General features: G+C 41.1%; 2 protein-coding genes across 2 annotated transcripts; one reads left to right on the top strand and one right to left on the bottom strand.

Moving 5' to 3' along the window:
- The first annotated feature begins 1,571 nt into the window (after window positions 1-1,571).
- chordc1b (cysteine and histidine-rich domain (CHORD) containing 1b) lies at window positions 1,572-9,831 on the top strand. The gene is made up of 11 exons (XM_084029457.1): window positions 1,572-1,736; window positions 3,708-3,757; window positions 3,831-3,887; window positions 4,049-4,188; window positions 4,755-4,855; window positions 5,146-5,204; window positions 5,942-6,012; window positions 6,208-6,313; window positions 6,477-6,596; window positions 6,696-6,758; window positions 8,202-9,831. The coding sequence occupies exons 1-11, from the start codon at window positions 1,673-1,675 to the stop codon at window positions 8,370-8,372; spliced, it is 1,002 nt and encodes a 333-aa protein (XP_083885583.1). The 5' UTR covers window positions 1,572-1,672; the 3' UTR covers window positions 8,373-9,831.
- An 828-nt stretch (window positions 9,832-10,659) lies between these two features.
- On the bottom strand, window positions 10,660-13,753 carry LOC311025848 (tyrosinase-like; the record flags this gene model as incomplete). The annotated part of the gene is made up of 5 exons (XM_084028984.1): window positions 10,660-10,985; window positions 11,220-11,401; window positions 11,489-11,636; window positions 12,298-12,514; window positions 12,932-13,753. 5 exons carry the CDS (start codon window positions 13,751-13,753, stop codon window positions 10,720-10,722), a joined length of 1,635 nt encoding a protein of 544 aa, XP_083885110.1. The 3' UTR covers window positions 10,660-10,719.
- Between the last annotated feature and the right edge of the window lie 1,195 nt (window positions 13,754-14,948).

The raw sequence follows: 14,948 nt of genomic DNA, 5'->3' as shown, positions 1-14,948 counted from the left end.
GCATGCTAAGAATCTGACAACTGTGAGACAAAAGTTAAAAAGACATTTCAGGGATACTGCTTATTACTACAGGGATATGATAGCATATTCAATGCTCCAACAGTTTGCATTCAACCACGGAATACTGCACCCCCAAAAGACTCAGAAGCAAAGACTGACATATCTTTAAAAAAAACACACACACACATCAAAGTGCAGTGCACTTACACAGTCTCAGTGAAACACATCATGTCACCAAATAAAATAACAGGGATCAGAAACAATCACTCACTAAAAGACACAAGGGCTTGTTATTCCTAACAATCAAAGTTGTGGTGTTTTTGCAAGAGGAAATGTAAAGGAAAAAGGAGAGCCACAAATTCTAAAAAGTTATTATCCAGGGTGGATGTAACTAAGTTAATTTACCATTTAATGAAGTACTGTAATTAAGTAAAATGAACTAATATATGTTTATCCTACTTTATATTTCTAGTTTATACTTTGAGTCCACTACATTTGGAGGCAAATATTGTACTTTTTACACCCTAACCCAAAAGAGTTACTTTGCAGATTCTGATCATTAAAAGAAAATGTATACCCACTGATCAATTATGATGCATTATTATGGATTAAGGTACCCAGCAGTAAATAAACAAATGAAATTAGGCCCACCTAATGCTGCAATCACTCATCATTGTATCAATAATTATAATCCAGAGGGGCTTTTTCACCGTGCTTGTATTTTTTACTTTTAATATAATAAACAGCATATTTATTCTAATGCTAATACCGTACTTGTGTAGCCAACTTTGACCTATAGTACACCGTATAGATTGATATCGGCACCAAATCGGCTGTTAGAATCCCACGAGTCAAATTAATATTCCCCGGAGGGAGACTGTCCCGGGAGATATTGGGGAGCATTTACCGTCTCCCATGTTGATGCAGACGCAAATGAGCTCGCCACCGTGCAAAATCCACGAGTTTATCAAGATACGGTGTGTAGCTACAACATCTATCTTAATTAACTATATTTTACACAGAGTTCACTCACACATCAGAGCTTGTCCTACCTTCACACGAAACGGATGTAATCAGTGAAAGTAAATCCTTTTCTATCCTCTCTCCGGCAGTCATTTAAAAAAAAAAGAAAGAAAGAAAGAAAGAAAGAAAAGCACAATCCTGCAGAAGTCGGCGGGGAAATGGAAAATGCATGTGCTCGTATCCCGACGGGCAGTTGTCTACTCGGCTGCAGCCATCCTCGTAAAACTAAAGAGCTACTGCTCCAGTTGCGTGCACCTGACTAATATAACCCCGCATGCAGGGGGCTACTTCGACTTTAATCTGCGTTAATAGTTGACACAAAACTGACGTTTAAACCCGTCGTTTTCTGGCGGCGGTCGAGGGGAAATGTGGGACGAAAGAACGAGTCGCTTTAAGTTGGGAAGCGGTCAGCATCAGTTGTCGCTTGAGTGGGACCACTGTGTGCGCTCGCACAGGATGGAGGTGGCGGGCTGGGAAATATCCGATCTTTGCCGAGCGTAGCCGACAACACCCGGAAGTGGAACGTGCAGCAGTCTACACAGCTTCGGGCCGGCTCTGTACCTCACACACACACACACACACACACACACGCGAGCTTCTAGTGGTTAGTTTACGTTACAGGTCAGTTAAACTTGTCTCAGGCGCCATCATGTCCATTTTGTGTTATAATAAGGGGTGTGGAGAGCGGTTTGATCCAGAAAATAACCCAGCCGGTGAGTAGTATCTTAGTTAGCTAACTATTGCCGCGCCAGTCTGTTAGCAAGCTAACGTTAACCTCTGCTGATCATCTGGAAATTTCTATAGCGAGCAGGCCCACTGGGCCCGTGTAGCTAACCTGATATTACTGCAGCTGACTGGACCCAACAGCACAGTATTCATTTAATTCAATAACACAACGGTAGCCGATAACCCGGGAAGCTAACAACACGTCTGCTGTGACTTATCACGATGTTGTTAGCATGTTTAAGCTCCAGTGTTTTGCAGGTAACGCTGGAGGTAACTTTGTAGAGCTATTGTCCCGGACAGGACACACACTACGTTGGTTTCAGAAACACGTTTTTGTTACTACAAGTAGACGTTTTTACAACATGTTTCTCAATGCAGACCTATCATAAGCATGTCAATAAATGTCAACAACTAGAAAGATATCGAGGACCAGTTAAACCGAGTAACTGGTCAGTGAGGTTCAGCTTTTTATTTAGGGAAGTGATGTCCTTGTTCACGATTAAACTATACTCGTTTTCTACATTTATTTAGAGCTGTCTGCCACTTTCACGTGGGTTGTCAAGCAATTACACGTGAAAAAACACCAAAGAGACATACATACTGTAGAACCATGACACTAAACTGAAGAGAAAACCGGGATAATTGAGATAGGTTGGCAACGAACAGGATATAGATGTTAGAATAATCACCACAGCCTTACAATATATGTTCACAGTGCTTATTCTCATTGAAAACGAAATTCTTTACATCTCATTGTGTCATGTTTGAAGCCTGGGCTGAGTTTGGGACATTTTGTGGTGTATAATAATATTATAATATAATAATAATGTTTTATGTGAAGAAATAGGAAATTAGTGATTCTTAATTCTTTACACATTTTGCTGATAACGTATACAACTTTTTCTACCTGGTTAAATAAAGGATATATATATAAAACTATGAACAGGAGTGCAGTACCCCAACAAAACCAGCAGGATATTTACCTACAAGGTTGTGTGAGGATAAAATCACTGTAATGAAAATTAATTTCTTGGTTTTGAGTGTCCTTACTTAAGATATGAGCTCATGAGCTCGTTGTTTATATGAAGCCACTGATCTAAATGTAATTGAACGTTCAAGGTCTTGTCTTCAGCTCATATGACAAAACCCCAGTGAGCTCTTTATTGCCTTTCCTTAAAAGTGTCCTCCTCTATCTTCAAGTAATACAACATTGATTATATGGCAATACCCAAGGAGTACGTTTCCAAATGGGGTGCCTATTTTCAGAGCAATAGAGTATATTGTCATTAGCATTTAGGGCATGTAAGAGGTGTGTCTAAGGCAAAAGCATGGAAAGGGCAAAGCTCAGGCTGGTCTATAAGGAAAATGCGTGATTTATGACATCACCCAGCCAACTTTTTTTTTTTTTTTATTCATTCAGCAATAATTTATCTTGTAGGGCAGTTCCAAAAAGATGACATTTTAAAACGCATGCTGTACTTTTCATACGAGGCACATCTCGAATGATGATTCGTCAAACTGATATCTCAAATGTGTCATAAATCCAATCCATTAGTTTAAGATTGTATTCAAGTGGGCTAATATTTTCATAAGTGGAGGTCTTGTTTCTGATAGTGTTTTGTCTTGTTGTATGTCCTGCATATTTAAATTAGGCTTCAGTTTAAAAAACATATTTGTACATGCCTATGTTAATAGTTTATCTAGGTTACAAAATGCAACTTTTATGTGGAGAAAATTGTAGTTTATTTTTTGATGAAACTGAACTTAAATACGGAGTATCAAAAGCACAGCCTTATCTACTAAATCATACATTATCTTTTATCCCTTGTGCCTTTAGTTTCTGAAGTCGGTCTGTTTTATCCAGAAATGATTCTGTCACTTGTGGACTGGTGATCTTGTGAGGATTATCTTCGTAAATATTGCCTGTAATTAATCAAAGTTGTGTTTCATTATTGCAGATGGCTGCATCCATCATCCTGGAGTCCCAGTATTTCACGATGCTTTGAAGGTAAAATGGCTGAAAATGCACGGCCACTGTCTTTTTATCTGGCCATAGTTAATGTCTGCCTGGCTTCCTGCAGGGATGGTCCTGCTGCAAGAGAAGAACTACCGACTTCTCAGACTTCCTCAGCATTGTTGTAAGTTTGAGCTTGTGTTTCAATCCATACTTTTAATCCCCCGTGGCCGTGTTTCCATTGTCTATTGTTTTCATAGGCATTGACTGCCACCGTTGCTGTGGCCTTATTGGCCGTAGCGCTTATTGTTTGTGAGTCTAACACATGGACTTTCCCCTCCACAGGGCTGTACAAGAGGTCCCCATAACAAGGAGAAGCCGCCTGAGCCGGTGAAACTAGATGTGATTGCGTCTGACGCAGATGACCAAAAAAACCAGTACATCATCTCAGCACCAATGCCTCAGGAGGCGATACGCAGACCAAGGTTACAGTTTGTCCGATACTTGTTTTTATGTATTCAATACCATAACAACACCATAGTCTCCTATTATTTGTACAATGAACCCCTATTTAAGTAAAGCAAACATGTTTTTGGGTGATGCAAATCACATTCCAAGGGAATAAACAAGTTCAGTACATCAACAGTGCTTCCCTTTTAAAACTATACATCCTTATTATCCCATGTACGGCATTCTGTTCTGAGTAATTCTGGTTTAGTATCAAATGCATAAAAGGATAGGTACAGTATCAGAGCTATTAAAGCAGCCTCTTACCCTGGATTCTTCCCAGCGGAGTTCAAAAGAACACAGACAAGCAACTGATGAAGCGATTACTACTAATACTACTACTTTAAGTAGTGTATTGATCTGAGGCTGGCTTCTAGACCTCATTTTGAACTGGTATTGTCGATAATGTTTTCCTTACTTAAAGTCAAAACCACAATTCCAAGTAGTTTAAAATCCAAGAAATTGGGTTTTGAAAAAAACGAAACATGTTGTCCCCTTGTTTGTCAATGTTTTGAAACCTAATATATATTTTTTACCATTACAGTCCTGATGAGCCGATGGTGAGATTGCAGCATAAAGTCTCTACTTCTCTGAAGCAGGCTCTGGAGAGACTTAAGCTCACTGAAAATGCTGAAGAACAGAAAGGTGAGAGCAGAACTTAATCTTCACCTTCTTTCTCCACTTGTCTCTTCCATGTTCCTGTTTTTTTTTTGTCCTCTTTATCATGCTACCATCCATTACCGTGCTTTTCTTGTTACAGTAGACAGGAAGGTCATGTTGACAGGGGGAGTTAATGGATGGCCTCTGGGAATTCATAGTGTTTCCGTTAAAGCTGGCACGGACGGGACAACGCTTCATGATACATTTTTTTAGATGCTCTTAAAAGAATCTACGTCAGTATTTTGACTCTATTTCTCTGTCTTTTTTTTTTCCAGATGAAGATAATGACGAGATCAAGATTGGAACGCCCTGTAAAAATGGAGGATGTACTAAAGTAGGTGAATGTTGCTACTGTATTATATGGAAAAACATTCTGGAATAAACCATTGTGGTGTTGAATTGAGTAAAATGCCATTGCTATCCCTGCTTTTGTAGTGCTTTGGCAACAGCAGCTTAAATGTTTTAATTTATTTAGCTTTAAATTCATGCTGAAATTCTGCCAAATAAATTTCCACTTCCTCTGGCAAGCCAAGTTCAGTACACATACTTGGAAAAGAAATCTGTGACAGATGTCATTAATTTAAAACATAAACAAATCAGGATATTGCCCCAAATGTGCTCTCCGCTCTGAGTAAGGCAAGATGCAGCTAATTTTCTTCCTCCTTCATGTTTGCTCTGAGACGGATGCAAAGCTAAAAGAAATTTAGCTCAAGCTAATCTGGCTTGTCAGAGCAGAAAACTCCAAGATTAGAACATAAATTGTAAGGAAGATTTGCAGTGACGGGCTTTGTAGGAGCTTGGAGTGGCACTTAAATGTTTTAAAACAATTATGTAAATCACTTTAACTGATGTGATTGAAAGCCATGAGATATTCTCTCAAGAACTGCCTGCTTTTTAGTTGATTAATCAGTTGAGGTCTTGGTAGAGCATCTAAATTGGTACGTTTTAAACTTTAGCAAAGTCAAAGAGAAGGGGGAATCGTTACTCTATCTCATGCATGTGTGCCATACAGTTGAGCCCTATGTGTGTGTGTGTCTGATGCAATCTTTTGAACCACCTTTTTTCCTTCAGAGTTTTGATGGACCTACAAGCGATTTGGACGTGTGCTCATACCACTCTGGATTTCCCATCTTCCATGAAGGGTTAGTATCACTGGGAAAAAATCACTGCTTTTCTCTGTATTGACATGAAACTGTAGGTATTCTCTGGAAACTGGAAAAGGAAGTGTGATGAGCGACACTCATGTTTTCCTGTTAGTCTTGTTCACTGGTTCTCCTGAGTGAGAAGATATTGACTGCTAAAAATCCAGCGGGTGTGTGTCTGTCCTGCATCTGCAGGATGAAATACTGGAGCTGCTGTAAGAGGAAAACCTCTGACTTTAACACCTTCCTGTCTCAAGAGGGCTGTACCAAGGGGACGCACCTATGGAGGAAAAAAGATGAGGCAAGTTTGACATTTATGTGTGCAAGTCCATGTAAGAGTGCCTCGGCTGTGACTGCATCTAGTGGCGTCTGGAAAGGAGGAGACAGTGGTTTGTGGTAGAGCCTGAATAGATGTAATTTGAATTTGTGTATCAAATAATGAAACGTGTGAAATCTCCACGCAGGGTAAGAAAGTGGTTCCCTGTCGGTTTGACTGGCACCAGACGGGGGCACAGGTCATCATCTCTATCTATGCCAAAAACGCAGTCCCAGAGCTTTGCTACGTGGACGCAAACAGCACCACGGTGAGGATTACTGTCGGAGGGTTTTCGTCCATATCGAAACTGCTTAGTTTTTGATTGCGTTGTTCTCAGCCTCATGTTTGTTTCTCTCTTCTCCTCCAGGTTGACATCCATGTTATCTTTGAGGGAGAGAAGGAATTTGCGCAGAAAATCAGCTTGTGGGGAGTAAGTACAGCATCACTATCATTGATGTAAAGTCATGTGATCTTTGCTAAATGCATTCTATTTCTAGCAATTCTAGCTAATTAATCTGAACAATAGGGGTTTCCCCGACTGAGAATTAGAATTACATAGTCAGGTCTTCTTTTTTTCTTGCTTATTGATCCCCCTCGCACATAATAGTAATAACAACTACATTATTGGCTGAGATACAAGATACTACCACTTAGCTGTTGTTTCAGAATAATGGACATTGCTGTTTGGGGTGTGTGTCTGTGTGTGTTGTTGCTCTGTCCATATGTTGACACAGAGTGTAGATCAATAGACAGGGACATGGTTTCAACCTGCTTGCTTTTCGTGGTTGTTAATAGAACTTTCGGTTCTATATTTCCATTTTTTTCACACTGTAGCAATCAATACAGAAGGGAAACGTTGGGGAAGCAAAGGGACAAAAAAAAACCTTTTATAGTTCCACAAACTCTCCCAGCTGATTTTAGAGAGTCGCTCCTATACAAAATATATGTCTAGCGCTCTGATAGCGTTACTTTCTGATGTGAGTGACAAACAAATGTAGGTTTATTCTTTGAAATAAACATATTTATGCATGATGTATGAGCCTTTATTTCCTGACCACATTTTCCCATCGCTGCAACAATTCGACAGATTGGCAGTCCAATCCGGCTCCTTAGGTAAAATTGTGCAATAGTCGACTAATCAGGGTCACCTCTACTTTAAACTGAGGTGTTGTCATTTTGTCAGTTGAACAAATAAAAATAAATGAATACAACAAAATTAATAAATAGCAAATAGTAAATAAATGGATTAAAATGTTAAATTCAAGAATATATTATCAAATAACAATCTTATCATTGACAGATTGATAATATCCCATTCACTGGAGAGTCAGTGTTATTTTGAAATGCAGTTCTCGCATGCTGTTACTGCAATGCCGAGTATACACAACGCAAAACAACGTGGGCTGTCTTCTTCCAAGTACAGACTGGCATTTTCCATTACCGTCTCAGACCTCACGTCTCTCACTCTGTCCAGACTCGTTCCCTTTTCCCTGCTTTCCTCAAGATATGAAAACACACACCCACCCATGCTCATCCGCCGCACACAGGAGAGTGTCTTTGAGAGGGAAGGAGCCACAGTAGAATCAAAATGGCAAAGCCAGTGTGTTGCCAGTGGCTTAAAAGAATGATTTGACAATTCATATTTGCACTCGAGTTTCGCAACATAGTCTATTTACTCCATAGAATGAAACTCAATACATGGAGTGAATTCCAATTATCGCCCACCCCTAACCTGGATGTACACCCCTAGTTAACACATCTTTGCTTGAAAGTGCTCATAACTCAATCTTGTTTGCCAGACCAGCTTATCTGTGATCACCTAATACCAAAAGGATGACATCCATATTTGTCGCACTCCCTCCTTTCATTGTAGGTAATAGATGTGAGTAAAAGCATAGTGAACATGATGGCCGCCAAGATCGAGGTGGCCATGAAGAAGTCGGAGCCCATGTCGTGGGCTCGTCTGGACCTTCCTCCCCCGCCACCGCCCAAGGAGGAGGAGAAGGAAAAGGAGGAGACTGATAGCGAGGATGAAGATGAATGATAAGGATTTAAAATACAAACATTACATCTATTTTTAGCTGAAACCACACAGTACATTCCTTACCTCTTTCGAGAGTCACCTCTTTTGCTGTCTCGGAACTTTGGCCTCTACTCTCTACATTGTTTTCATATTTAGTTGTCCATTTTTCTGATTTTGCCTGGATTTTGGTCTTTTTATTGGTCATTGTACATGTCTGAATGCTCAAGATTCTTCAAGTACAATTTTTCACTGAAGTACTGAATGGTTAGACGGGGGAATATTGACAATTAGCCCATTTTCAATCAGATCAAACGACAACCCGCTTGTTGAATGCACTGAAATCCTTTGGAAACTAACGCCACACAGATATATTTCTGCAATGTTTGGTAAAGGATTCATTCCATCCTATAGTTTCATAAATTGTTTAAATTATTGTGTTGTTTTGTTCACCACTATCACGTCAGACTGAATGTTGCATTCATATATATATATTCCCATGTTTGTGGAACTCTAAGATGTCCACACTTTTATAATATGGAGTTTATTCTGAATACATTGTGTTATAAGTACAATAGTTCATTTGGGCTCAGAAAAAACAGCAGAAACAGAAAGTAGCACTAGATCCAGAATTTGACAAATCTAGACAAAAATTATAGTTATGAGCGTAAAATGAATGTAAACAAACAAACAAACGTGGCTGTGGTTAGTACTCACAGCAAACCTGCAGAAGTTTGTGCAAACTTGTTTCTCTTGGGATGGAATAATAATTTCCACAAATATAACAAATGTTTTTGAAGACACACACACACACATTGGTTAAAATGGATTCTTTTTTTAACATGATTACACCTGATGTATATTTTGTATAAGTTCTGTTTCTCATTGGTCAATGCTGTATTTATCTCCTCATTTCTTGTCAAAGCAACCGAGTGCAGTTTTAAGAACGAGAACGTACTGTAATATTTGAGAATGCCTATTGAATACAGAGTATGAGGACGTGTCATGTGTTGTAAAAAGGCTACGCTAGATCAGTGGTTCTGAACCTTTCAAGTCCCGTCCCTCACAGAATAATCAGGTTGATGTTCGCCACCCTGAGGTCCAACGTGCTCTGAGGGTTTTTGATGCCCTCCGTGATTTTTTGAATGCCTCACCAGAAACTCAGGCACACTTTGACTCTCACAAACGCTCAATATAATCTCTTGAAAGGATCACTGATACAGGCAATGTATTGTAGAAACCATTACCCAGTTGTTATTTTACTATACTTGTATTTCTCCACAACCATCTACTCCCAGGATTTATCTTGGACCTCCTTGGGGGTCCCGCCCCCCCAGGTTGAGAACCACTGTGCTAGACAGCATGTCTCAAGGCATGGAATGTATAAATGAAATGTGGATGAATGACATTATGACGTAAGCGCAAATGATTAGGGAACCAACGTATCTTACCAAAAATAAACTTTTGTGTTGAACTTTTAAAACGTCCGTGATGTGTGTGATAGTTTATATCCTACTGTGAATATTTCTAACTGTACAGTATGTGCAGACAGTTAAAACCAGACGGCCACGGTCCTGAGCTCGTGAAACAAAACACTTCTCGTGAATCGAAGTAGACGTGGCCTTTCAAGTGAAGATTGTGATCCACGCGCAGCTTCGGGAATCGCGGTGACTTTTACAAATGTCATAAAGATTTTAAAACCGTGACGTAACTTTTTAAGGTTAGAATATTGAAGCATGTCCAAAATGCAGCAGAGACGTCTAAGACCTCGACAGCTTTGCAGACATGATCACCTTTTTTCCTCAAAAAGCATGTCCCACTCCACAAACATGAATCAATTTAAATGTTAATTAAAATGTGGTTCAGTTAACTCCTACACACAGATAATAAAACAGAGTCCCCCAAGGCTTTGGCAAATTTATTTGAAGAGATTTTGTTTCTCACTCTGAATTGTAATGAATATGCGTCCAGATGCTATTCAGAGTAAGAGAAGGATGTAATTTCTCTATAATAAATGCCTGCATACATCACTGATGCAATATACTGCGGAACCCCTTTTTTTTTAAGGTTATCGGCTAAAACCATTTTAACCATACAGAATAAATGTGAGAAATTGTGTAACATTTCCATGACAGAAACCTGCATGTTAAAATGTACAAACAGTGATGCATAATTTTAGTTGAACATGCATTTGAAACCATTTCAAAATGTCCTGCATACATTTTGTAATATTTTATTACAGTTTAAATATATTGCAAATACCAAAGATGATAGTCATTATAATTATTCAATATAATGTATAATTCATGATGCTTTGATGTTAAAATGCATAGATGCACACGCCACTATATACGCAGCGCCGGCTGTGCCTTCAGATAGTTGTTTGGTAGTTACGCTCTTTGGTTTCCTCTGTGTCGCTGCCCCAGATAAGTGGCTGTCTTTCTGGCAGAGTAAATAAGTTTTTCATCATGCTCAGGTGAAGCCAAGGTGACCCTCCGTATCGCCGTTTTGCAGTTAGGACGGCAGCGGCTATGGTTACTGCTGCGATTCCTCCACACAGCACGGCGAGTAGCAGCCAGGGCCACACGTCCTGCAATCCCTCCAAGTAAGGACGCATGGATTCTGCAAGCCTCTGGTCTGAAAAAAAACAGACAGAATAAGTCACATGAACTAAGCAAACGCTATCCTTGTTTTACTCAAGTCAAACATAGTGTGAAACCTAAATGAGCATTCCTACACAATAAGGATTTTTTGAAAATGCAGAGGGAAAGTGAAAACGCATTAACGGAGATAATGGAAAGCAGTTTATTTATTTCCTCAAATTCCAATTAATGTTGAAAACAGAAAAGATCCATTTAGATTCAAACTTACTAGCGTCCAGCAGATATGAATATTCATATCCCAGGTCCTTGCTGGAGATGAAGAAGTCTCTGTTTCTGTGGAGGGGCAGGAAAGGCACCATGTGGTAATCAGCGTTGTGCCCTATAGGAGCGTCGGAGTCTGGATACTGTGATGGGGATGGTCTATGCCTCCTCAGCCACTGCTCATAAATGCTTTCAGAGAGAATGAAAACGATGTTAAGTGTACTCGAATGTATTAAAATGCGGCTGTGTGCATGCATGCATGTGATTGTCTCTCACCTGTCCACAAAAGCATGGTGGAGAAGGAATATGGGGTCATTTGCTGAGCCCTGCACTGAGGACATGGATCCGTTCATGAACACGTGAAGAGCCGCATGCATGCCCATACGAGAACTGTTTCCTATCCCAGTCTGTGGATCCCCGAATCCTGGAAGATAAGAGGCATTTCATTCGCACTGACAAAGGTGGCAGCAGCATCTAGTGGATATACTACATTATTGGAATGTAACCTGTCAAACAAACGAGCATTGTATCCATAAACAGGATGTGCTAATGGCAATCTCCCAAAAAGCTCTCCAACAATGGACTATCTTTCTTTTCCAGGAAGCACGAGACATGTGAGAATGTTCAGATCTGACATAGGTATCCTTAGAAACCCCCAAAGCGCTTAATTCGAGTAGTTCTTTGTTGGTATTTTACCACAATATTACTGTGAATATCAAGATTGGACAATCCAGTCACCTGGATATCCATTTTAATGGTGTCAATGCATTATAACAGCTATATCATAATGCATTGTTAAAGCCAATCCAGGTTGTCAGATTGTGAGTCTTATTGAAAGTGGTGAGTATCCCTTTAATTGTTATTTATAAACAGTGCAAATAAACTTAATGTCATTTAAAATGTCATAGTATAGTATTTCACAAAAAATGTCCTAAAAAATCTGTATCGTATGTCGTAAAAAAAAGTAATGGCAAAGAATGTTATGAATACTAATACATGTCATAAAAATGTCACAAGAAGTTATTTTATGTCGTAAAATAAAATAACAATTTAAAAGGCGTAAAAGTTATGTGGCTGAGCAGGACCTTCCAGTGTGTTTCTGAAGCTCATGTTGGCCCCGCGGTCCATGGCTCCGGTGTCATAGTCGGCCAGACTGAGAGTGAAGTCCACCTCTGCTGAAGTTGGTAGTCGTTCGACCATGTTACGGTTATGGTTTCCAGGGTTACGACGCAGTGGGCCTTCTTCCCCGGCATCACACAGCACACCTCTGGCACTGTAGTCGCCCGCAAGGGAGCACAGTACCTGTTGGTGGAGGGAACAGATTTCAATACAGCCCACGAAGGCATCAGCTATAACACACTGAAACAGAGCCACTCGGTGGTAGCAAATTATTTCTTGTTGCTTTAAATTGATTGGAATGAGTTGGAAAATTGCCCTGCTATTAGTCAGGGTTACTGTGTTAAGGTAATTCATTACAGCCCTCTTGATCAAAACAGATGTTTGTACTCAGACTCCAGGTGCAGAAGTCCATGATTTTTAACCATTCATTCATTTAAGATTAGGCTTCCGTAAGAGAGCATTAATATTAATTAACCCCCCATTTTCATGTTATTTTAAGTAAAATATGAGTAAATATGATAGGTAACACTTACTCTTATTATGCCTATTAGGTAATTAAAAGAGCAAAGTGAAGTGCTGAACAATTTTACTTGGGTTTACCTTCCAAGAAGAGAAGACCGAGCCTGGGCTGAGAAGACTGGGGTCCTGGGGGCTCCGGGCCCCCATCAGCTCGTCCGTGCACACGTCGCACCCCTGGGCGTCCCTCCAGTCCCAGTACGGGATGCTGAAGCTCCAGTCTCCGGTCAGCTTCCTGATCTCGTGCTCCCAGTGCAGCAGGTACGCGCGGTGCCACGGGAGAAACGCGGGCGCCCAGTGCGCAAAGTCCACGTCGGTCCACACGTTGCCCGGGCCCCCCAGGAGCGCGCTCCGGGACACGTAGTAATGCATCCACACAAAGACGTCATACGAGGACACGTCGGCGAACATCGGGTTGGAGCCGTTCTCCATCTCCTCGTAGGTGCCGGTGATCACCACGTAGTCCCTGCTCATGGTGTGCTTGGCCAGGTTCAGGTAGGACACGAGCCGGATCCTCTCGGACCTGGTCAGGTGGAACACGTTCCGCCTGAGAGACTCTCTCCTCTCGTTGCAGTTCACCCCGAAGTAGCCAAACGTACAGTCGGCGCAGTTGAAACCCATGAAGTTCCCCACACACTGGCACGTCCGGTTGTAGAAGACCAAGGGCCACTTCTCCCTGTCGTCCAAGCCGGAGAAGGGGTACTGCGGTCCGTCCGGCTGGTCCGTCACCTCCACGTCCCGGCAGAAGCCCCGACCCGAGCTGGCGCCACAGGGCGAAGCGTCCCCTTCCCAGGGCGGGCAGCACTCCTTCGTACGCAAGGCCTCTCCGGTGGCACACAGGCGGGGGACTTGTTGATAGGTGGGTACGTAACACAACATTAAACTAATGACTGTAAGGGACCACATCACAGCACTGTTGTACTCCGGAGACTGCGGTCAACAAGGCCCCTTCACATTCTTAAACTCATTCTTTGGAGTGTTTTCCCCCCCAGCACCACCTCCCTTCTGTTGAGCAGTCACATGCAGCTTAACCCTCAGGGTGAAGTCTACTTCATGAGGGGGGAATATTAGTACAAATCATCTCCAGTCTGTAGCCAGACTCAGTCCAGGGAGAGTGAAAAGGAATTACTCTAAGGAAAATTCACTGAAGCATTTCTATAATGGGATTTGTAGAAGCTATTTGGGAGCCTATAATGAAAGTTAACGTCCACTTACCACTTATATAATTCTAAAAGATATCCCCCAAAACAAAAGTCCCTTACACTCATGAGGGCCACACCAGAAAGCCCATGTTTTGTAGTTACAATGATTTTCCAGTGATTTGCTGGCTGGTCTGCTATCTAGCCGTGTCATGAGCGTGAAACAGGCTTTACTGATGTCGCCACACACAAATTGCCTCAAATAAAGTAAGCCGTTATCCCCGGCATTAAATCACAATGACAATACTGCGGGACCACAGAGTGAGAATGATGGAGGATGAGGAGATAAATATTACACAGTTGGATTTATAGGGGTTTTTATTATTATTTCTTGTAATAAGAAAATTGAGGGCAAATCAGCATCCATCCATAAATTATACATTTCAAACTTCTAACAGCCAACATTTTTACTGAATACAATTTATAGAGAAAAAGAGGTTGTATTAATTTCACAGGATAGATTCCTTTATTTGCCTGTGTGGTCATATGTCCCCACATTGCCCCGAGTCATTACGTACATTGCAAACTAATGCAGGGGCTTAAAACAAAAGGCCCATTGAGGAACATCTGATGAGCAGAGTATGATAAAGCAACACTATAACGCTTTCTTGGAATGAACCTCGGATGACTCTCTCACATGGTTGTTTACACCTTGGAGCATGACATTATCTCAACCTGACCCTGATACCTTTAGCCCATGATTAGGGAACACTATAGTGTCGATATTTAAGGACGTCCACGACAGCAAGCAAGCCCCCACCAGAGGGCGCCATGTGACTACTTCCAATACCCATCTCTCTCTAGCAGTTCAGTTTAAACGGGAGATGTCAACATACAGTGTTTTCACTCACTGCTGTCACCTGAACGCTGACATGTCAAATATGCGCTTGGAGTCACAAAAC

This window comes from Eutrigla gurnardus (genome assembly GCF_963514095.1).
Source record: "Eutrigla gurnardus genome assembly, chromosome: 15".
Classification (NCBI taxonomy): domain Eukaryota; kingdom Metazoa; phylum Chordata; class Actinopteri; order Perciformes; family Triglidae; genus Eutrigla; species Eutrigla gurnardus.
Note: the sequence above shows the minus strand (reverse complement) of the source record. Positions and strands in the feature narration are given on the sequence as shown.